A 21894-nucleotide genomic window follows, 5' to 3' on the forward strand; every position below is an offset into this window, starting at 1 on the left:
GGCTCTTAAAATCGATTTCTGTACTCCTCCCCAACGAGAGGAGTAACCCTAAAATCGATATTACTATATCGATTTAGGGTTAGTGTGGACGGAAATTGAAGTTATTGGTCTCATTCCTTTAAGGTAGCTACCCAGAGTGCACCGCTCCGGAAATCGATGGTAGCCTAGGACCATGGATGCACACCACCGAATTAATGTGCCCTAGTGTGGACGCATAAAATCGATTTTATAATATCGGTTTTATAAAACCGGTTTTAGTAATTTCTATTTTATGCTGTAGTGTAGACATAGCCCTAGGGGAGCCGCTACCCAGTAACTCCAGTTTGTGCCCTGTGGCTTCGTCCTCCAGCGTAGCCCGGTGGGTTTAGTCCTTGGCGGCTCAGAACTGGCCCGAACCGCGGGGCTGGCAGGGGACGAGCCCGGCCCGGCTGCCAGGAGGGTTTTGATAGGAGCCAGAGGCCGGTCTGGTGCAGATTGTGGAGCGCCACGGCGGCACTGAGCAGCCCCGAGCGCTACCCCGGCGCAGCAGCTCCCGGCCCGGCTCGGGGGCCGGATCGCAGGGAGGCGGGGAGCTCGGGGCGCGGACTGGGCTGCCTCGGGCATTTCCTGCTCCTGCCCAGCCCCTGCCACCCACCGGCTCAGGCGCCCCCTTCCCTGGGCACGGGCTGAAGTGATCGGGGCCGCTCCCCGGGTTGGGCTTCGCCCTGGTGCGCTTGCAGGGCCCCGAGCCAGTTGCCCAGAGGATTCAGGGGGCCTGGGGTCTTTGGCCATGGGGGGTCCCGGGGCACAAGGACCTCCCCCACTGCGGGTCTTCGGAGCACTTCGGCGACAGGTCCTGGAGTGGAAGGACCCCCCCCCCGCCACCAAATTGCTGCCAAAAACTCATAGTGGAAGACGCTCCGGGGGCCTGGGCCCTGCGAGAGTTTTCTGGGGCCCCCAGAGCGAGTCAAGGACCCTGCTCCAGGGGCCCCGAAAAACTCTTGTGGGGGCCTGGGGCAAATTTCCCCACTTGCCCCCCTCGGGCGGCCCCGTGGCAGCAGCAGCGCGTCGTGCACAGGGGGGGCACCCTGGGGCCACTGCGGTTCGTGCCACGGGGGAGCAGCGCCCACACCTTGTGGCTGGCCCGGGCAGGCTCTGAGTGGGGGACATTGGGCTGGGGCCCGCCTGCAGGTGCCGCAGGGCGGACGCCCCCCAGCGCCACAGCCGGGGGGGCCAGAAGCAGCTGGGCCATAGAGGGTGGGACGCTGCCATGTGGGGCCCACATCCTGCTCTCCGGGGCTCCGCTCCCTCTGGGGCTGCCCCGCCCCAGCTCCTCAGCCCCCTGCCAGGGCGGTCCCCCGGATCTGCCCTCCCGGGTCCCCGATGGTCCTGGAGGCGGGAGCCCCGGCTGGAGGGAGCCTGGGCCGAGGCGCGGCCAGGAGCCCTGCCACTTACCCCGACCCAGCTGGAGGCCAGAGGGGGAGCGGGTGGAGTCAGCACCGGTGGGGGGGAGCCCAGGGCTGGGGTGGCAGGGGGGGACATCGGGGGGAAGGTGAGAGCCCAGGGCTGGCATGGGGGGCCAGGCAGAATTTCCTGGTGATTTCTTAGAGAACAGGCGTCCTTAGTCCGAACACAAAAGCTCAGGACTGAACTGGGAGCAGAACCAAACGCTCTGATTGTTGGTCATTCAAACAATTTTTTTTTCCCCCCCAAAGACTTCCCGGTTCAAACGGGTCTTGTGATTCCAATAAATAAACTTTCTATGGTCATTGTTCCTGTTACTGACGTGTCCTCCCTTTTTTCACAAAGTAACGACTATGAAATTAGGTGGAGGGCACAATTTTATATTCTTGCCTGGGGCGCAAAAAATAGTTAATTACGGCTCTGGTTCCCTCCCCGGCTCTGGGAGGGGAGTGGGGTCCGGTGGTTAGAGCAGGGGGGCTGGGAGCCCGGACACCTGGGTTCTCTTCCCGGCTCTGGGAGGGAAGTGGGGGCTGGTGGGTTAGAGCAGGGGGGCTGGGAGCCTGGACTCCTGGGTTCTCTTCCCAGCTCTGGGAGGGCAGTGGGGGCTGGTGGGTTAGAGCATGGGGTCTGGGAGCCAGGACTCCTGGGTTCCATCCCCAGCTTGGGCCCTTGTGTGTTTTGAATTTCAGCTCCCCTCTGAACTACTAAACCCCCCTCCCCTCCCCTCCCACAGCTGGGGAGTGAACCCAGGAGTCCTGAATCCCACCCTACTCCCCTCTCAGACCTCAGCCCATGACCCAGGAGCCCTGGCTCCATTTTCCTCGCTCCCCATAACCCCCGGTGTAGGCCAGTCCCACCCTCAAACCCAGCCCTATTTCCTCCATCCCAAACCCAGTTGTGGCTGCAGACCTGTCCCCCCCGCCCCGCCAGGTCCCCTGTTACTCTCTATGCGGGGAGATGGAGTCACCGTCCCTCTGGCCCCAAGCTCCTTTGCAATCAGAGGTTGCTTGGTGTCAGCAGTGGGATCCCCTCTCTTTGGTGGCAGCCGTGGGATGGCGCCTTCCTGCCAGGCGCCCCCTCCTGGCTCTGGAGCCAACTGATTCAGGGGTGGGACACAACTCCTCCCTCTTGCTGTGTAGCCCCGCCCCCACCTCGCCCCGGCAGCTGCTCTTAAAGGGGCAGCAGGAGTCCAAGGGTCGGGAAGGAAAAGAGGCAGAGGAAGGAGCCGGCACCATGAACTGCATCATCCGAGCGTGCACGGTGAAGGACTGCAAAGTCCTCATGCAGTTTATCAACGTAAGGGGGGAGGGGTCCTGGATCCCAGCTCCCCCCCTGCTCTGACCCACCAGCCCCCACTCCCCTCCCGGAGCTGGGGAGAGAACCCAGGAGTCCTGGCTCCCAGCCCCTCCTGCTCTAACCCATCAGCCCCCACTCCGCTCCCAGCGCCAGGGAGAGAACCCAGGAGTCCTGGCTCCCAGCCCCCCTGCTCTAACCACCAGCCCCCACTCCCCTCCCAGAGCCGGGGAGAGAACCCAGGAGTCCTGGCTCCCACCCTTCCCTGCTCTACCCACTAGGCCCCACTCCCTCCCCAAAGCCGGGGAGCGAACCCCAGGCTTCCCGAGGTTGGGGCAGGGAGAGACTCAGGATGGGGGTCACAGGGGACTGGCCCTCAGGGGCAGGGGTCTGGGACCAGGGGGCAGCAGCAGCTCTGGGGCACTCAGGTGGGGGCTGTCTCTTGCAGAACATTGCCATTGATTACAAGATGCCCCCCACTGATGTGAAAGTCACTCTGGAAGGTAAGAGCCTTCGGGGGAGGGGGTGGAGGGAGGGATGGGGGGCAGAGGGGGAGGGGTCCTGGGCAGAGGGGGAGGGATAGGGGGTCTGAGCTGTGAGGGGCGGTGGTGGGGGTCTATGGCTCTGCACACCCCTTGCCCCATGGCTCTGGTTCCCTCCCATTCAGCAGTGCCCCCTCCCCAGTGCACCACTCTGGTGCCCCCCCTTTCCCACACCCCTGGGGGGGCACTCTGGGCCCTGACGAGTGTCTCTCCTTCCCCTGCCCAGCGCTGAGAGAAGACGGGTTCGGGGCGCGACCCCAATACGAGTGCTACCTGGCGGAGCTGCCCCCTGGGCAAACGAACAAGGAGGGTAGGTGTGTGCGCTGGTGCGACGCCGCCCCTGTTGGGATGTGCGCATGTGCGAGGCTGCCCCCTGCTGGTGTGTGCACGTGTGCGAGGCCCCCTGCTGGTGTGTGCATGTGTGCGAGGCCCCCTGCTGGTGTGTGTGCTTGTGTGACGACGCCCCCTGCTGGTGTGTGCACGTGTGCGAGGCCCCCTGCTGGTGTGTGCGGCCGCCCCCTACTGGTGTGTGTGTGCGAGATGCCGCCCCCTGCTGGTGCGCACGCTCAGGCGACCCTGCCCCCTACTGGCGTGTGCACATGCAGTGCTGCCCCCTGCTGGTGTGTAATCACAAGTGTAAGGCTGCTCACTATTGGTGTGCGCACTTGTGCACCACCGCACCGTGCTGGTCTGTGCACGCTCGTGCGACGCTGCCCCCTGCTGGTCCGTACGTGCTTGTGTGACACTGCCCCTTGCTGCTGTGTGCGTTTCGACCCCACACTGGCTAGGATGCCGACGATACTCTGTGTGTCATGGGCCCTGTACAGCTACCGGCTGCTGTGGCTGGAGGCGGGTGGGTCCTGGGGTGAGGATGGCAGATCCTGCCCCAGCCCAAGGCTCTGTCATTCCCCCGGCAGGTGGCAGTGCCATGGGTTACGTCCTGTTCAGCTACACCTACAGCGCCTGGAAGGGCAGGAACCTCTACATAGACAATCTGTATGTCCAGCCTCAGTTCAGAGGTACGGCTGGGCCGAGCCCAGGGGGAGAACCCAGGCGTCCGGGCTCCCAGCCCCCCCTTCTCTAACCCACCAGCCCCCACTCCCCTCCCAGAGCCAGGGAGAGAACCCAGGAGTCCTGGCTTCCAGCCCCCCTGCTCTAACCCACCAGCCCCCACTCCCCTCCCAGAGCCGGGGAGAGAACCCAGGAGTCCTGGCTCCCAGCCCCCCTGCTCTGACCCACCAGCCCCCACTCCCCTCCCAGAGCCAGGGAGAGAACCCAGGAGTCCTGGCTTCCAGCCCCCCTGCTCTGACCCACCAGCCCCCACTCCCCTCCCAGAGCCAGGGAGAGAACGCAGGAGTCCTGGCTCCCAGCCCCCTCCTGCTCTAACCACCAGCCCCCACTCCCCTCCCAGAGCTGGGGAGAGAACCCAGGAGTCCTGGCTCCCAGTCCCCCCTGCTCTGACCCACCAGCCCCCACTCCCCTCCCAGAGCCGGGGAGAGAACCCAGGAGTCCTGGCTCCCAGTCCCCCCTGCTCTGACCCACCAGCCCCCACTCCCCTCCCAGAGCCGGGGAGAGAACCCAGGAGTCCCGGCTCCCAGCCCCCCTGCTCTAACCACCAGCCCCCACTCCCCTCCCAGAGCCAGGGAGAGAACCCAGGAGTCCTGGCTCCCAGCCCCCCTGCTCCAACCACCAGACCTCACTCCCCTCACAGAGCCGGGGAGAGAACCCAGCAGTCCTGGCTCCCAGCCCCCCTGCTCTAACCCACCAGCCCCTACTCCCCTCCCAGAGCCAGGAAGAGAACCCAGGAGTCCTGGCTCCCAGCACACCCTGCTCTAACCCACCAGTCCCCACTCCCTTCCCAGAGCTGGGGAGAGAACCCAGGAGTCCTGGCTCCCAGCCCCCTCCTGCTCTAACCACCAGCCCCCACTCCCCTCCCAGAGCTGGGGAGAGAACCCAGGCGTCCGGCCTCACTTCTGTTGCTCCCACAGGCCAGCGGATCGGGAAGCGGCTGATAGAGAAGGCTGCCCAGGTGAGGTTTTGTCACTGGGGGAGGGGGCAAATGCTTATCTCTAACACCCTCACCCCACCCTGAACCTCTTAACTCTGACCTAGGGAGCCAACCCTTCTTTGCTGGGGTCACCACCACCACCCCCCACCTCTCTGACCAGTCCTAACCCGGATCGGCTGAGGCCTGGGCACTTCATCACTTCAGTTATGGGCCAGGATTGGGGTGACTAGCCAGTGTGTGTGAGAGACACCCAGCTCTCTGACCCCCGCCATCGCACACCCCTTGCCATGTATCCTATGCCCTGCACTGCTGCCTGGTAGCAGAGATTCCCCCCACAGCAGTGGCTCTAACCCCTCTCTCTGTTACTCCATGTGTCCTATGCCCTGCATTGCCCTCAGGTAGTGGAGATTCCCCCTGCCGCAGCGAGTCTAACCCCTTTCTCTGCTCCTCCATGTGTCCTATTCCCCACACTGCCCCCTGATAGCGGAGATCCCCCCCAGCAGTGAGGCTAACCCCTCTGTCTTTGCTGCTTCCTGCAGGCAGCAGTGAGCAAGGGCTGTGGCCAGCTCCGCATGCACGTGGCCAACTGGAAGGCGAAGGAAAAGGACTTCCTGGCCCGCCGGGGAGGCGAGGACCTGACGGCCAAGGAGGGCTGGAGCCTCTTCCACTTAGAAGAGGACGCCCTGCGGAGACTGGCAGCCCAGAGCACAATTTAGGGGCCTCAGGAGGGGGACAGGACAAAGCCCAGATGGGTTGGGGGGGCCAGGGGGTTCCCCAGAGGGGAGAGATCATCTGGGGGGGGTGTCTCAGTGGGCTGGGAGAAGGGAATTGTGACTCGGGGAGCTGGTTTTCCCAATGCCTCAACTCCCCCCAAAAATGACTGGGTGGTGGATGTGGGCCTGGCTGATAAAATCAGGGTGATTCTTGCTGGGGGCCCCTAAAAACAGATGGTTTAATGGATATGGGGAATTGTAGTCAGGACTCCTGGGTTCCCGCCCCAGTTCTGGGAGGGGAGTGGGAGCTGGAGGGTTAGAGCAGGGGGGCTGGGAGCCAGGACTCCTGGGTTCTCTCCGTGGCTCTGGGAGGGGAGTGGGGACTGGTGGTTAGAGCAGGGGGGGCTGGGAGCCAGGACTCCTGGGTTCTCACCTCGGCTCTGGGAGGAGAGAACAAGGGGTTAGAACAAGGGAGGCTGGGAGCCAGGACTCCTGGGTTCTCTCCGTGGCTCTGGGAGGGGAGTGGGGACTGGTGGTTAGAGCAGGGGGGCCTGGGAGCCAGGACTCCTGGGTTCTCTCCCCGGCTCTGGGAGGGGAGTGGGGACTGGTGGTTAGAGCAGGGGGGCCTGGGAGCCAGGACTCCTGGGTTCTCTCCCCGGCTCTGGGAGGGGAGTGGGGACTGGTGGTTAGAGCAGGGGGGCCTGGGAGCCAGGACTCCTGGGTTCTCTCCCCGGCTCTGGGAGGGGAGTGGGGGCTGGTGGGTTAGAGCAGGAGCGACTGAGGGGGAAGCCGGGCATGGGGCAGGGGGAAGAAGAGAATCCCTGCCCTGGGAAAGCCAGCAGTTACTGGGTTGTCTCTGGCCAAATCCAGAGCACCATTGGCCAATCCACACAGCCCAGGCGAGGTGTTGGGGTGATGAGGGCCTGAGCTCTGGGAGGGGAATGGAGTCTAGTGGTTAGAGCCGTATGGGACTGGGAGCCAGAACTCCTGGGTTCTCTCTTCAGCTCTGGCTCCCCTCTCACTGCCCTCCCAGAGCCAGGGAGAGAACCCAGGAGTCCTGGCTCCCAGCCCCTCTGCTCTAACCCACCAGCCCCCACTCCCCTCCCAGAGCCGGGGAGAGAACCCAGGAGTCCTGGCCCCTCTATTCCCAGCCCTTAACCATTAAACCACCTAGTTTTCATGTTGGTTGATTTTTACCTTCCTTTCCAGTCTGCCGCACCCCACGTCAAGTGAGATCTTTGCCCCACATGGGTCCCTTTCCCCCAGCATGTGATCAGCGACTGGTGGGTGGGGGGGATGAAAAATCTCTGACCTGACAAATCCCCTCCCACGATGCCCCCTGAGAGGCAGCTCCTCAGCCAAGCGGAGATGGACCCTGACCCCCAGCTTAGTGATTAGGTGTCCTGAGGGGCCACCTGCCCTGCCCGGGGGCCCGTCCCTCTCTGCCCATGTGTGGGGCCCCTTGCCAGAGGATTGAGTCCGACCAGGGATGGGAGGGAGCTGGAATCTGTATCGTTTCCCCCACCACCACCACCCGGAGCAGAACCCCCCCTGTGATGAAGTGGGAATGTTCTTAATGTTCTCTCTGAATACTGTGTGGGTGCCTCAGTTTCCCCTATGCAGTTCTCAAGTGTCTAGGTGGTGGGATAAGGGGTGCAGAGCCCAAGAGGGCCAGTGTGAAGGTGTCTGCACAGAGAATGGCCAATGCCCTGTCTCCTGGCCACTGATGGCCTGGGCCACTCCCCTGCAAGGTGCCAACTGAAGGGGTTGGAGAACAAAGAGACCAGGTGACCTCCTGGCCCGGGACAGAGAGAAAGGCAGAGGAGGGGCTGGAGAGTTTCAGTTTGGAGCTGGCTGGGGAAATGGAGGGAGCCCCAGGGCTGGGGTGTAAGCTCCCTGCCCCCCAATATGGACCTGACTGAGGGGTCCTGTTCTCTGTACCTACAAGCTCGGTTCTGGACTGTGTTCCTGTTGGCTAATAAACTTTCTGTGTTACCGGCTGGCTGAGAGTCTCAGTGAATCGCAGAAGTGGGGGGTGCAGGACCCTGACTCCCCCACATGCCGTGGCCCCGAGCCAGCCCACGCATGTGCCCAGCGGGCAGCCTGGCATTAGCCCACCTGCTGCAGGGCTGAGTCTGAAACCAGGCAGAGCTAGCCCAGGGCACCAGCGAGCACCCCCTCAACCCATCTGCGCATATCCATCCATATCCATCCATCTCTATCTTCCCATCCATCCATCCATCCATCTTCCCATCAACCCATCCATCCATCTCTATCTTCCCATCCATCCATCCATCTCTATCTTCCCATCCATCCATCCATCTTCCCATCCATCTCTATCTATCCGTCCATACATCCATCAACCCATCCGTCCATCTCTATCTTCCCATCCATCCATCCATCCATCTCTATCTATCCGTCCATACATCCATCAACCCATCCGTCCATCTCTATCTTCCCATCCATCCATCCATCCATCTCTATCTTCCCATCCATCCATCTCTATCTATCCGTCCATACATCCATCAACCCATCCGTCCATCTCTATCTTCCCATCCATCCATCCATCTCTATCTTCCCATCCATCCATCCATCCACGTCTATTTACCCATCCATCCATCACTTCTACTTTCTACCCATCCATCCATACACACACCCCTCTAGCCATCCCTCCCCATTCACAGCTATCCATCCATCCATCCACCCATCCATCCCCATACACACCATCTATCCATCCATCCATCCATCCATCCGTCCCCATACACAGCTATCCACCCATCCATCCCCATACACACCATCTATCCATCCATCCATCCATCCATCCATCCATCCGTCCCCATACACAGCTATCCACCCATCCATCCCCATACACACCATCTATCCATCCATCCATCCATCCATCCATCCGTCCCCATACACAGCTATCCACCCATCCATCCGTACATCCATCCATTCATCCACCCACACGTTCATCCGTCCGTACAGCCTTCAATCTGTCCATCGAACCCCAGGCATCTCTATCCATCTTTCCATCCACCCATCTACCCATCCATCCATCTATCCACTTCTACCTATCTGTCCATCCAAATCCACATACCTCTGTCTGTCCATCCCTCCATCCATCCACGTATCCATCCATCCATCCATCCCTCCTCCTACCTACCTATCCATCCCCATACACGCCACTCGCCTATCTATCCATCTGTCCATCCATACACAAACCCCTCTATCCATCCCTCCCAATACACCTCTCCCTCTCTCTCTTACTGGATCCATCCTCCCTCACTGGTACAGCACCCAGCTTCTCCTGGGCACCCCCATCTTTGCCCTGAGGGCTCAGTTCCCTGCTCTTGTCACACCCTGTCCCCACGGATGCACTCTGGTCTCCAGGCCAGGAGTGCCTGGAGCTGGGGACACTGGTCCCTTTTACATGGCTACCCTGCCTTGCTGGCTTAGAAGGAGAGGGGCCGTGGCTAATGTGCCTTCGAGTCTGATTGGTGCCAGCGGTGGGATCCTGTCTGGTTGGCGTTAGCTGTGGGGTTACCTCCTACTTGGCACCCCCTCCTGGCTCCATAGGGAACCACAGCCACCGAGGGCTCTCGGAGGGGCCAGGACTCCTCCTCCTCCTCCTCCTCCTCCTGGATATCTGACCCAAAGGGCAGGAGTCCAAAGGCGAGAAGGGAGAGAGAGAAGAAGAGAGGCCTGCAGCCATGAGCTACGTCGTCCGACCCTGGGCTCTGAGGGACCTCAAGGATGTCATGCGGCTGATTCGGGTGAGCAGCGGAGGGAAGCGTAATCGCACCCCGAGGGAATGGAACTGCCCAGGGGTGGTAGCAATGGTGGTGATAGAACCCAGGAGTCCTGGCTCCCAGCCTCCCCCTCCTCTGATCGCTAATGCCTCCTCCCTAAGCCAGGGTAGAAACCAGGAGTCCTGGATTCAGCTGCAAAGTTCCCTATTCCCAGGGTAGCAAAGCTGTGGGCATGTTAACAAGGGACGATGAGATGCAGCAACTACTGGGGGGGGCTGGTTATACAGGGACCCCTCGCCCGGGGCTGAGATGCAGCCACTTCTGGGGCAGGGCGGCTGGTTATACAGGGGTCTGTCATCTCTTAACAGGAAGCGGCGACATTTCACAAGGCTTTGGATCAGGTCAAAACTACCCCCGAAGGTAAGTTACTGGGGCTCTACCATGAGCAATATTCAGGGTTGGATTTCAGTGCTGGGGGGCAGCTCTGAGTTTCTTCACCCCACTCCTTGTCCAAATTCCACCCTCCCCCTGCTCTAACCCACCCCCCGCCCACTCCCCTCCCAGCTCCGGGGAGAGAACCCAGGAGTCCTGGCTCCCAGCCTCCCCCTGCTCTAACCACCAGCCCTCACTCCCCTCCCAGAGCTGGGGAGAGAACCCAGGAGTCCTGGCTCCCAGCCCCCCCTGCTCTGACTCACCAGCCCCCAATCCCCTCCCAAAGCCAGAGAGAGAACCCAGGAGTTCTGGCCCCCAGCCCTCCTGCTCTAACCCACCAGCCCCCACTGCCCTCCCAGAGCCGGGGAGAGAACCCAGGAGTCCTGGCTCCCAGCCCCCCTTGCTCTGACCCACCAGCCCCCACTCCCCTCCCAGAGCCGGGGAGAGAACCCAGGAGTCCTGGCTACCAGCCCCCCTTGCTCTGACCCACCAGCCCCCACTCCCCTCCCAGAGCCAGGGAGAGAACCCAGGAGTCCTGGCTCCCAGCCCCGCCTGTTCTGTTTATTCTCTCTGCCTGCAGCGCTGAGGGAAGACGGCTTCGGGACGGACCCCAAGTTTGGCTGCCTGGTAGCCGAAGTTCCCCCTGACCAGAGGAGCAAAGACGGTGACACATGGGAATTTTGGGGGGGAGCTAAGCAGGAAGGGGGCTGGGCAATGTCTGGATGGGAGACTGACGTACCCGCAGGGAGACGGGGGAGGGGCTCAGCAGGGGGCGTTGTTCTGCACAGAGTGCGGTGTTGGACTCCACACCCCAGAGGTGGCTGAGGGGTCCCTGTGTAACCGGCCGCCCCACCCCAGAGGTGGCTGCATCTCAGCGCCAGGTGAGGGGTCCCTGTGTAACCGGCCGCCCCACCCCAGAGGTGGCTGCATCTCAGCACCAGGCGAGGGGTCCCTGGATTACCAGTCACACAAACCCAGAGGTGGCTGCATCTCAGCGCCGGGTGAGGGGTCCCTGGGTAACCGGCCACCCTGCCCCAAAGGTGGGCGCATCTCAGCGCCGGGCGAGGGGTCCCTGGGTAACCGGCCGCCCCGCCCCAGAGGTGACCGTGTAACAAGCCATATATGGGGCTGAATCTTCACTGACTGATGTGCCCTTCTCTCTGCCTTTGACGCTGGTTTCTCCAGGGCACACCATCGTCGGGTACCAGTTCCATTACTTCAGATACTGCACCTGGGCAGGGCGGATCATTTTTGGGGAGGATCTGTACGTCATGCCGGAGTTTAGAGGTAGAGGGCCACGCTAGGGGGCTCTGTGGGGCAGGGAGGGCTCAGAAGGGGGTGCTCTCCCCAGACATGACACTATCGCTAGACTGTCCTGCCTTTCATAGAAACAATATTAAGGCACGTGATTTTATGCAAGACCCACAGGGTCAGGGTTTGAACTCACATATCATGTGTGCCGGGCGAGGGGTCCCTGGGTAACCAGCCGCCCCACCCCAGAGGTGGCCGCATGTCAGCGCCGGGCGAGAGGTCCTTGTGTAAGCAGCCCCCCTGCCCCAGAGGTGGCTGCATCTCAGCGCTGGGTGAGAGTAAAGTTGGTAGTTCTGTATTGATTTATGTTCTTCTCCGCAGGCAAAGGAATTGGCACCAGTTTACTGAGCCAAGTGGCCAAGGTGAGATTACCTCCGAAAATCAGTCTCTCTCTCCCTTCCTGGTCTGTGTGGGCCAGATCTGGGGTCAATGGGCCTATTGCTCTGTCAGAGTCTATGGGGCCAGACCCCCTAGGTAACTCCTCTGGTGCCAAGCCTTGCTTTCTGGCACTGGAGCAGATAGGACGCTGCTGGTCCCACACTGATGAGTGAGTCAGTAAAACAGCTCTGCCCCTCTGTCCCTCCCGCAGCTCATGCTTGACCACGGCGGCAAACAGTTCAGATTCATGTCGGCCAACTGGAACCATCCGGCCACGGCGCTGTACAAGAAATTGGGGGCTGTGGATGTGACGGCGAGCGACAACTGGGTCATCTGGCACATCGAGGGGCAGGCCGTGCAGGAGATGGCACAGCGGGCGACACAATAAGAGCTGCTGCCAGGAGGCAGCTGGGGAGTTAACCCAGGAGTCCTGGCCCCCAGCCCCCACTCCCCTCCCAGAGCCGGGGGGGAGAACCCAGGAGTCCTGGCCCCCAGCCCCCACCCTCCCGCTCTAACCACCAGCCCCCACTCCCCTCCCAGAGCCAGGGAGAGAACCCAGGAGTCCTGGCTCCCTGCTCCCACTCCCCTCCCAGAGCCAGGGAGAGAACCCAGGAGTCCTGGATCCCTGCCCCCACTCCCCTCCCAGAGCCAGGGAGAGAACCCAGGCATCCTGTGGGTTCAATCCTGCCACCACCTGGAATTTGGCCCAGATCCGGATGCAGCTCGACGTGCTGGCGAGAGACAGCGCCTCCTAGAGGGTGCCACAGGGCATGACTTGCCACTGGGGGGCTCCTTGGGGCAGGGACCCCGTGCCGCTCGGGATCCATGTCAATAAACAACAGTGTCAACTACCTTGTGCATGACTCTGTGCCTCGGGGTGGGGGGGGTTGTATCTTTCCACCCCTCCAGGGCCACTTTAGGAGGTGGGGGAGTGGGGGCTCGTGGGTTAGAGCAGGGGGGGCTGGGAGCCAGGACTCCTGGGTTCTATCCTGGCTGGGAGTGGGGGCTAGTGGTTAGAGCAGAGGGGTCTGGGAGCCAGGACTCCTGGGTTCTCTCCCCGGCTCTGGGAAGGGAGTGGGGGCTGGTGGGTCAGAGCAGGGGGGCTGGGAGCCAGGACTCCTGGGTTCTCTCCCCGGCTCTGGGAAGGGAGTGGGGGCTGGTGGGTCAGAGCAGGGGGGCTGGGAGCCAGGACTCCTGGGTTCTCTCCCCGGCTCTGGGAGGGGAGTGGGGGCTGGTGGGTCAGAGCAGGGGGGGCTGGGAGCCAGGACTCCTGGGTTCTCTCCCCGGCTCTGGGAGGGGAGTGGGGGCTGGTGGGTCAGAGCAGGGGGGGCTGGGAGCCAGGACTCCTGCGTTCTCTCCCCGGCTCTGGGAGGAGAGTGGGGGCTGGTGGGTCAGAGCAGGGGGGGCTGGGAGCCAGGACTCCTGGGTTCTCTCCCCGGCTCTGGGAGGGGAGTGGGGGCTGGTGGGTCAGAGCAGGGGGGGCTGGGAGCCAGGACTCCCGGGTTCTCTCCCCGGCTCTGGGAGGGGAGTGGGGGCTGGTGGGTCAGAGCAGGGGGGCTGGGAGCCAGGACTCCTGGGTTCTCTCCCCGGCTCTGGGAGGGGAGTGGGGGCTGGCGGGTTAGAGCAGGGGGGGCTGGGAGCCAGGACTCCTGGGTTCTCTCCCCGGCTCTGGGAGGGGAGTGGGGGCTGGCGGGTTAGAGCAGGGGGGGCTGGGAGCCAGGACTCCTGGGTTCTCTCCCCGGCTCTGGGAGGGGAGTGGGGGCTGGTGGGTCAGAGCAGGGGGGCTGGGAGCCAGGACTCCCGGGTTCTCTCCCCGGCTCTGGGAGGGGAGTGGGGGCTGGTGGTTAGAGCAAGAGGGGGCTGGGAGCCAGGACTCCTGGGTTCTCTCCCCGGCTCTGGGAGGAGAGTGGGGGCCGGTGGGTTAGAGATGGGGGGGCTGGGATCCAGGACTCCTGGGTTCCATTAGCTATTTCCGTGTTGAAAGCGGGCGGTAGGGCCTCGTTCACGGGGGGATTGTGCCCCATGGAAAGTAGGACGGGGCATAGGGTGTGGGGCAGAGCCAAGTGCATGCTGGGAAATACAATAAATTCTCTGCAGTCGGCGGCTCCCCCCCCCCGCTGAGCCGTAGGGAGAGGCGGGGTGCTGCTCCCTCCCGCCCTGACTTTGAACCCAGGCGATCGGCGCAGGACGGGGAATGGAGTGTGTGCTCCGGCCCTGCAGGGCTGAAGACTGCGCGGAGGTCGTGCGGATGATAAAGGTAAGGAGAGAACCCAGGCGTCCTGGCTCCCAGCCCCCAGAGCCGGGGAGAGAACCCAGGAGTCCTGGCTCCCAGCCCCACTGCTCTAACCCCCCAGCCTCCACTCCCCTCCCAGAGTCGGGGAGAGAACCCAGGAGTCCTGGCTCCCAGCCCCCCTGCTCTAACCACCAGCCCCCACTCCCCTCCCAGAGCCGGGGAGAGAACCCAGGCGTCCTGGCTCCCAGCCCCCAGAGCCAGGGAGAGAACCCAGGAGTCCTGGCTCCCAGCCCCACTGCTCTAACCCCCCAGCCTCCACTCCCCTCCCAGAGTCGGGGAGAGAACCCAGGAGTCCTGGCTCCCAGCCCTCCCTGCTCTAACCCACCAGCCCCCACTCCCCTCCCAGAGCCGGGGAGAGAACCCAGGAGTCCTGGCTCCCAGCCCCCCCTGCTCTAACCCACCAGCCCCTACTCCCCTCCCAGAGTCGGGGAGAGAACCCAGGAGTCCTGGCTCCCAGCCCTCCCTGCTCTAACCCACCAGCCCCCACTCCCCTCCCAGAGCCGGGGAGAGAACCCAGGAGTCCTGGCTCCCAGCCCTCCCTGCTCTAACCCACCAGCCCCCACTCCCCTCCTGGAGCTGGGGATAAAAGGGGGGCGTGTGGGGGGGCTTTGCATGTGCAGAATGGGGGACTGGGCAGAGGGAAGGGAATTTGGGGGGCTGGGTAGAAATGGGAGGTCTAGGAGGAGGGGAATTGGGGCTGGGGAGAAACGAGAGCACCGGGTGAAGAGATTTCTTGGAGGCTGGAAGGAGGGTTTTGGGGGCTGGGAGAGGAATTATGGGGCAGGGACGGAGAGGGGACTTGGGGGGAGATTTGGGGGGGGCTGATCCAGGGGGTTCCCTTTCTGCCCCCCAGGAGCTGGCAGAGTTTGAGAAGCTCCCGGAGCAGGTAGAAATCAGCGACCAAGGTGAGCCCTTCCCCCTGCCCGATACCTCTCTCTCCCCTGGGGACCTGGGCGTGCACCCCCTCTTCCGGGGCAGGAGGAGGGGAGAGCGAGTGGGCTTTGATGGTGCCCCAATTTGGGAGGGGGAGTTCAGGGAGGTGGGGGGTCCTGCCTGCGAGTGACAATGGGGTTCTCTCTCCTCCCGTTCCCCTCATGTTTCCCCCTGCCCCCCAATATCTTTCCCCAGTGCTCCGGGAAGACGGTTTCGCCAACAACCCTTTCTACAGATGTCTGGTGGCGGAGGTCCCACCCGAGCACCGGAGTCGAGACGGTAATGCCCACCCTCCCCTGCCAGCAACGCCCCAGGGGGTACCCCCCCAGACACCCGTGGGGTCCAGAATCCCATCACAGTCATAATTTGGGTGACCCCAAGAGGCCGAAGCCAGCACAGCCCTACCCCAGCTCAGCCCCGGGGCAGATTGGGGGAACCCAGCCCCCCGCAATCTCACTTTTCCATGATACATTTACAGCCAGGGAGAGAACCCAGGAGTCCTGGCTCCCAGCCCCCACTGCTCTGACCCACCAACCCCCACTCCCCTCTCAGAGCCAGAGAGACAACCCAGGAGTCCTGGTTCCCAGCCCCCCCTGCTCTAACCACCAGCCCCCACTCCCCTCCCAGAGCCGGGAAGAGAACCCAAGCGTCCTAGCTCCCAGCCCCCCCTGCTCTGACCCACCAGCCCCCACAGCAGGGGATAGACTTGGGGGTGCCTGAGGAGCTTTGGGGATGGAGAATGGGGGGCTGAGAGCAGGGAAGGGAATTTGGGGGGCTCGGACATGGGGAATTGGGGGCCGGGTGGAGAAGGGATTTCTCGGAGGCTAGAGGGAGAGTTCAGGGGGGCTGGGAGAGTACCAGGAATTTGGGGGGGGGCTGAGGTGGGGGCAGCTGTTGGATTTTGTTCCCCACTCCAGGACACACCGTCGTGGGGTACGGCCTCTATTTCTTCACCTACAGTACCTGGAAAGGCAGGAACATCTACATGGAAGACCTGTACGTCATGCCTGAGTTCAGAGGTAGAGAACGGGGGGAGAATGGGATAATTTTGAGGTCCCCACCAGAGACAGCCCCTGAGATGCCTGGAAGGCAGTCACCCCAGGGGAAGTGCTAGGATGCGGAAAAGTGGAGCAGAACCCAGGAGTCCTGGCTCCCAGCCCCCCCTGCTCTAACCACCAGCCCCTACTCTCCTCCCAGAGCCGAGGAGAGAACCCAGGAGTCCTGGCTCCCAGCCCCCCCTGCTCTAACCACTAGACCCTGCTGTTAACTTACTCATTTCTCTCCCCACACAGGTAAAGGCATTGGCAAGAAGCTTATGAGTAAAATTGCAGAGGTAACAGGATGTTGGTCCCTTTCCCCTTTCTGGCCCCTTCCTTTCCTTGCTCTCAGATTGCAAGGCAGCCCCCTAGGAGTATCATTGTTCCCACTTATACCATGGGGGAAACTGAGGCAATGGCAATAACCACTAGGCCCCACTCCCCTCCCAGAGCCAAGGAGAGAACCCAGGAGTCCTGGCTCCCAGCACCCCTGCTCTAACCCACCAGCCCCCACTCCCCTCCCAGAGCCGAGGAGAGAACCCAGGAGTCCTGACTCCCAACCCCCACCTGCTCTGACCACCAGCCCCCACTCCCCTCCCAGAGCCGAGGAGAGAACCCAGGAGTCCTGACTCCCAACCCCCCTGCTCTGACCACCAGCCCCCACTCCCCTCCCAGAGCCGAGGAGAGAACCCAGGAGTCCTGGCTCCCAGCCCCCCCTGCTCTAACCCACCAGCCCCCACTCCCCTCCCAGAGCCGGGGAGAGAACCCAGGAGTCCTGGCTCCCAGCCCCCCTGCTCTAACCCACCAGCCCCCACTCCCCTCCCAGAGCCGGGGAGAGAACCCAGGAGTCCTGGCTTCCAGCCCCCACTATTGATCCTTCTCAGATCGGCGTGGAGAACAGATGCTCCCAGATGAAGTTTGTGGTGCTGGACTGGAATCGAGCGGCCATCGACTTCTACCAGGGCCACGGTGCGGTGGACCTCACAGCTGCTGAGGGCTGGCACTTCTTCCACCTCGAAGGAGATGCCCTGAAGCAGCTAGCGCGGGGGCAGCTGGGACAGTGACGTGGCCCCCAGCCCCCACTCCCCTCCCAGAGCCGGGGAGAGAACCCAGGAGTCCGGGATCCCACTCCTCTGCTGCAAACCTTCATAGATGCTCCTGTAAAATGCCTTTCTGCTGATCGATTTCTTGGGGGGCGGTTTCGGGGTCAGGCAAGGCTGTGGGAATGAGGATGGTGGGAGGGCCAAGCCCCCCAGCTGTGGGGGGGTCTCTAGATCCACTGGGATCCTGTCTCCCAGCAAGCCCCGACCTCTAGAATAAAACCATGGGGAACAAATATTTGTCTGTGTCCAAATCACTCTCCTCCAGGAATGGCAGGTGGGAATTGGGGGTGGGGGCAGACTCAGCTAGCAATGGGCAGGGGGGAGATGGGAAGCTGCAGGTTATGGGGTGACATGGCAGTTTCCCAGGGCAGGATTAGGGAGCGAGTGAGCGCAACTCCCCTGTGCTGAAATATCCATTGGACAGTAGGGGAATCGCCCATGGGGAAGTTGCAGTAGAGGGAGTATGACACACAGTGTCCAAATCATCGCTCTGTGGGCTTGGCTACCTCGGTCGGGGCAGGGTGGGTCTGGGCAGCGCCCTGGTCTTGGTCATGAGACAGTCCTTATGTTCTGTGCCCAGGGCCCGGGGGCCGACTTCAAATCTGCAGAATGAGGACCGTGCTTAGTGGCTCCTGAGAAAAGGAGCTCCTGGGGAAGCCGGGGATAGAACCCAGGAGTCCTGGCTCCCAGCCCCCCCTGCTCTAACCCACCAGCCCCTGCTCCCCTCCCAGAGCTGGGTAGAGAACCCAGGAGTCCTGGCTCCCAGCCCCCCTCCCCCTTCTAACCATTTGACCCTCCTTCCAAGAGGTCTGTCCGGGGAGATCACAATCTGTCCTGGCCTTGGAATCTAGAAATCTACCAGTGTAATTATTAAATAAAACCCTAGCAAAACAAGCCCCTGCAAGGCACGTCCCTCTTTCTCCAGGAGAGGACAATCAGGTGTCCACTATGGGGCCTGGTTGCTTAATGGCCTGCGGGAAGGAGCTCAGCTACTCCTGGGATCAACCAGGCGGGAACCCATGGCCCCAGGCCAGGGAAGTCCCATGGCCCCTACATGACCACAGATTGTGACCTTAGAATGTATATGTCTAAGGGGGGAGGGGCACTGTAGAAGAACCCATAGAGAGGAGAAGAGCCTATAGAGAAGAGAAGAACCCATAGAAAAGAGAAGAAGCTATAGAGAGAAGAGCCCATAGAGAGGTGAAGAGCCTGTAGAGAAGAACCTATAGAGAAAAGAGCCTATAGATAAAAAGAGCCTATGGAGTGGTGAAGAGCACATAGAGAAGAACCTATAGAGAGGTGAAGGGCCTATAGAGAAGAACCTGTAGAGAAGAAGAACCTATAGAGAAAAGCCCATACAGAAGGACCATAGAGAAGAGAAGGATCTATGGAGAAGAGCCTATAGAGAGGTGAAGAGCCTATAGAGTGGTGAAGAGCACACAGAGAAGGACCCACAGAGAAGAGCAGAGCCTATAGAGGAGCACAGCAGCAAGGTGCTAGATGCTGGCACAACTGCTGTATATATATTTCCCCCCCCTTCCTACGCAGATGGGGACCCAGTGGTGGCATTCCAAGCAGACAATCTTTCCAGGCCTCACCGCATTCCAGAAGCAGCCCTTCTGTATGAAGAGTGTGAGTCAAGGGCCCCAAATCCTGAAGTGCTGACAGACTGGAGGCGGGGGTACTTGCCTTCTGATTATTATTTTTTTGAGCTTCCAGGGAGAAGCTGCTAGCTCCTCGGAGCGGTTCGTTTCAGCTACAAACTTCACATGCAGAAAGTTTCCACTGTGCCTGCAAAACTCTGTAAATCATCTCAGACCATTGTAGGCCATGGAATCTCTTCCCCGTACTCCTGGACGGTGAAACCTCCAGCCATCGAGCTGGGCAAGTGCAGGGCGGCTCCGCAGGGGTTGTGATCCTGGAATGGGTTCCCTAGGGAGGTGGTGGAGTCTCCATCCTTAGAGGTGTTTAAGGCCTGGCTTGACAAAGCCCTGGCTGGGATGATTTAGTTGGGGATTGGTCCTGCTTTGAGCAGGGGGTGGGTCTAGATGGCGTCCTGAGGTCTCTTCCAACCCTAATCTATGATCCCAAGCAGTGGACCTCTGTCTTCCCACACATCCTGGGGCGCATGCACGCCTCTCCACATTTCCCAAGGACCCTCTCTTGTTCCCTGTCCACCATAGCTTTATAACGCCTGGTTCTTTCAGGCAAGGAGTTACAACCTCTGCGTGGGTTAGTTAACAGGTGTCATGACCTCAAGGATAGTGGCCATCTTGGCCAATGCTAAGGACCGAATCAGGGTGAATTCTCCCAGCACTTGGGGTCCTCAAAGTGGCCATCGGAAAGTGTGACCAGTTGTGACGAAAGCTCTCACTTTAGTCATCCAACAGAACATCTCTCCAAGTCCTGTTAAGATACAATGTGTTTTCCACGGCATCTTCCAACATAAGCCCACAAGGAGGGTCCAATTAAGGTCAAAACGTTCCATTTCTACCTTAGTAGAACAGAACATTTTTTGTGTCTGGCGCTGGGTGGTGTTATAAAATCAAGGATCCAGTACAAAAATGTTGGACATTGTGTGTTGCGGGGGAACTTTAAAACTTCTCCATTTTTGTTCCAAAATGGAACAAAAACATCACAGAATCATAGAATATCAGGGTTGGAAGGGACCTCAGGAGGTATCTAGTCCAATCCCCTGCTCAAAGCAGGACCAATTCCCAACACAATCATCCCAGCCAGGGCTTTGTCAAGCCTGACCTTAAAAACCTCTAAGGAAGGAGATTCCACCACCTCCCTAGGGAACCCATTCCACTGCTTCACCACCCTTTGAGTGAAAAAGTTTTTCCTAATATCCAACCTAAACCTCCCTCACTGCAACTTGAGACCATTACTCCTTGTTCTGTCATCAGGTACCACTGAGAACAGTCTAGATCCATCCTCTTTGGAACCTCCTTTCAGGTAGCTGAAGGCAGCTATCAAATCCCCCCTCACTCTTCTCTTCTGCAGACTAAACAATCCCAGTTCCCTCAGCCTCTCCTCATAAGCCATGTGCTCCAGCCCCCTGATCATTTTTGTTGCCCTCCGCTGAACTCCCTCCAATTTTTCCACATCCTTGTAGTGTGGGGCCCAAAACTGGACACAGTGCTCCAGATGAGGCCTCACCAATGTCGAATAGAGGGGAATGATCACATCCCTCGATCTGCTGGCAATGCCCCTACTTATACAGCCCCAAATGCCGTTAGCCTTTTTGGCAACAAGGGCATCCTGCTGACTCATATCCAGTTTCTCGTCCACTGTAACCCCTAGGTCCTTTTCTGCAGAACTGCTTCCTGGCTATTCGGTCCCTAGTCTGTAGTGGTGCCTGGGATTCTTCCGTCCTAAGTGCAGGACTCTGTACTTGTCCTTGTTGAACCTCATCAGGTTTCTTCTGGCCGAGTCCTCTAATAAATCCATGAATAAACTTAAGTTGGAAGGTTTCCAACAATCCGAGTGGGTGTACTAGAATAACTCCTAATAGAAGTAACAAGGAGAGCAGGGGGAACCTAACGAGACTTCAGATGGAACTTGATAAATTGATGACCATGCTGCCATCGCCTGGACTGGATGACCCAAGAGACCTTTCCAGTCCTATATAAATATTGGGATTTCTCAAACACACTTCTGAGGTTTCAACTAGCTCTCCTAGATCTGGCTGGAGTGCCTGGTGGGTGAATTTTGGCAGCTTAAGTTATCATGTCTGAGGTCACAGTGGCTCCTTTGGGCATTCGGCTGAGAATCTCCTACTGGCTGCAGTGGCTAGCAGATATTCTGGGCCTCGCAGGGCTGCCTCTATGAGGAGACAGAGGTGACATGAGTCAGCTGTACCCTTGTTTATAACCATCTACAAAGTTCTGCTTCCCTGAACACAGAAAGAGCAACTGGTGCTCTGGCTTTCAGGCCTGGAGTGTCCAAAAGGCAGTGTGGGCTAGTGAATAGAGCACTGAACGGGGACACGTGAAAGGTCACCCAGATCTTCCAAGTCCCTTTACGTGCCTCCATTTCCCCATCTGCAAAATGGAGATGATACTGACCTTCTCTAAAGCACCTGGAGATCTACAGATGAAAAGAGCTAGGTATTAAATTCCTTCTCCTGGCTTCCTCTGATTACAGGCTGCAGCAATCGCCAAGGCAATCTCCAAGCAGCAGACTGCCTTGGGCAGTCATCTCCCCCACGTTCTATTGCTCTCTCACACCTTAAAGGGGCTTAATTGCTCCTTCTGAGCCTTGGGCCATAATGAGGGTCTATGGATCCAAGACTCCACTGTGTCTGGTTCTATCCCTCTTTATCCTCTTGCAGGTGGTGAAGATCCGCCTGAGATGATGCTGGCATTGATTTTGCTGGTGGCAGCAGCTGTCGTTACGGCTCTCTCATCTTCGTGGTCAAAAGACGTGGCCACTCGGCCCCGCAACCAGGGGTGTGATTTCCGTCTTTCTGTGCAATAGTGAGGAGAAACTAGCTCCGATGTCTGATTTCAATAGATTGTTTTGGGGGGTTCACTTTGGAACGGGTTGGGAACTGGTGTGGAAGGTCTATGGGAAATTCACACCCTGAATGGGGACAAGAAACAGATTTGGACAAAAAGCTGAATCCCTCCCCCTCAAAAAAACCCAACAAACCCA

The 21894-nt window shown here is 60.2% G+C and overlaps 5 protein-coding genes across 4 annotated transcripts in view; 4 read left to right on the forward strand and 1 right to left on the reverse strand.

Moving 5' to 3' along the window:
* The window catches only part of SOX15 (SRY-box transcription factor 15), a 137819-nt gene that overhangs the window by 61210 nt on the left and 54715 nt on the right, over nucleotides 1–21894 (reverse strand).
* LOC127039755 (thialysine N-epsilon-acetyltransferase-like) lies at nucleotides 2671–6002 on the forward strand. The gene is made up of 6 exons (XM_050933612.1): nucleotides 2671–2739; nucleotides 3185–3239; nucleotides 3505–3588; nucleotides 4196–4297; nucleotides 5267–5307; nucleotides 5826–6002. Exons 1-6 carry the CDS (start codon nucleotides 2677–2679, stop codon nucleotides 6000–6002), a joined length of 522 nt encoding a protein of 173 aa, XP_050789569.1. The 5' UTR covers nucleotides 2671–2676.
* LOC127039756 (thialysine N-epsilon-acetyltransferase-like) lies at nucleotides 9710–12257 on the forward strand. Its single transcript, XM_050933613.1, has 6 exons — nucleotides 9710–9772; nucleotides 10117–10168; nucleotides 10761–10844; nucleotides 11366–11467; nucleotides 11813–11853; nucleotides 12081–12257. The coding sequence occupies exons 1-6, from the start codon at nucleotides 9710–9712 to the stop codon at nucleotides 12255–12257; spliced, it is 519 nt and encodes a 172-aa protein (XP_050789570.1).
* Nucleotides 11013–21894, forward strand: part of CD68 (CD68 molecule) — a 49909-nt gene continuing 39027 nt past the window's right edge. The window contains exon 1 of the mRNA XM_050933316.1: nucleotides 11013–11040. The gene's annotated coding sequence lies outside the window, so the exon portion shown is untranslated. The remainder of the gene's footprint in view (nucleotides 11041–21894) is intronic.
* Nucleotides 13820–17468, forward strand: LOC127039588 (thialysine N-epsilon-acetyltransferase-like). Its single transcript, XM_050933357.1, has 6 exons — nucleotides 13820–14126; nucleotides 15016–15067; nucleotides 15291–15374; nucleotides 16013–16114; nucleotides 16388–16428; nucleotides 17017–17468. The coding sequence occupies exons 1-6, from the start codon at nucleotides 14064–14066 to the stop codon at nucleotides 17194–17196; spliced, it is 522 nt and encodes a 173-aa protein (XP_050789314.1). The 5' UTR covers nucleotides 13820–14063; the 3' UTR covers nucleotides 17197–17468.

Source organism: Gopherus flavomarginatus, chromosome 23, assembly GCF_025201925.1.
Source record: "Gopherus flavomarginatus isolate rGopFla2 chromosome 23, rGopFla2.mat.asm, whole genome shotgun sequence".
Taxonomy (NCBI): Eukaryota; Metazoa; Chordata; order Testudines; family Testudinidae; genus Gopherus; species Gopherus flavomarginatus.

Excerpts from the sequence above, each read along its gene's own strand:
- LOC127039755 (XM_050933612.1), top strand. The coding sequence starts at position 2,677 with ATGAACTGCATCATCCGAGCGTGCACGGTGAAGGACTGCAAAGTCCTC. Across the intron at positions 3,240-3,504 it reads TGTGAAAGTCACTCTGGAAG|CGCTGAGAGAAGACGGGTTC; the intron begins GTAAGAGCCTTC and ends TCCCCTGCCCAG. Across the intron at positions 4,298-5,266 it reads TGTCCAGCCTCAGTTCAGAG|GCCAGCGGATCGGGAAGCGG; the intron begins GTACGGCTGGGC and ends TTGCTCCCACAG.
- LOC127039756 (XM_050933613.1), top strand. The coding sequence starts at position 9,710 with ATGAGCTACGTCGTCCGACCCTGGGCTCTGAGGGACCTCAAGGATGTC. Across the intron at positions 10,845-11,365 it reads TGACCAGAGGAGCAAAGACG|GGCACACCATCGTCGGGTAC; the intron begins GTGACACATGGG and ends TGGTTTCTCCAG. Across the intron at positions 11,468-11,812 it reads CGTCATGCCGGAGTTTAGAG|GCAAAGGAATTGGCACCAGT; the intron begins GTAGAGGGCCAC and ends TCTTCTCCGCAG.
- LOC127039588 (XM_050933357.1), top strand. The coding sequence starts at position 14,064 with ATGGAGTGTGTGCTCCGGCCCTGCAGGGCTGAAGACTGCGCGGAGGTC. Across the intron at positions 14,127-15,015 it reads AGGTCGTGCGGATGATAAAG|GAGCTGGCAGAGTTTGAGAA; the intron begins GTAAGGAGAGAA and ends TCTGCCCCCCAG. Across the intron at positions 16,429-17,016 it reads TTATGAGTAAAATTGCAGAG|ATCGGCGTGGAGAACAGATG; the intron begins GTAACAGGATGT and ends GATCCTTCTCAG.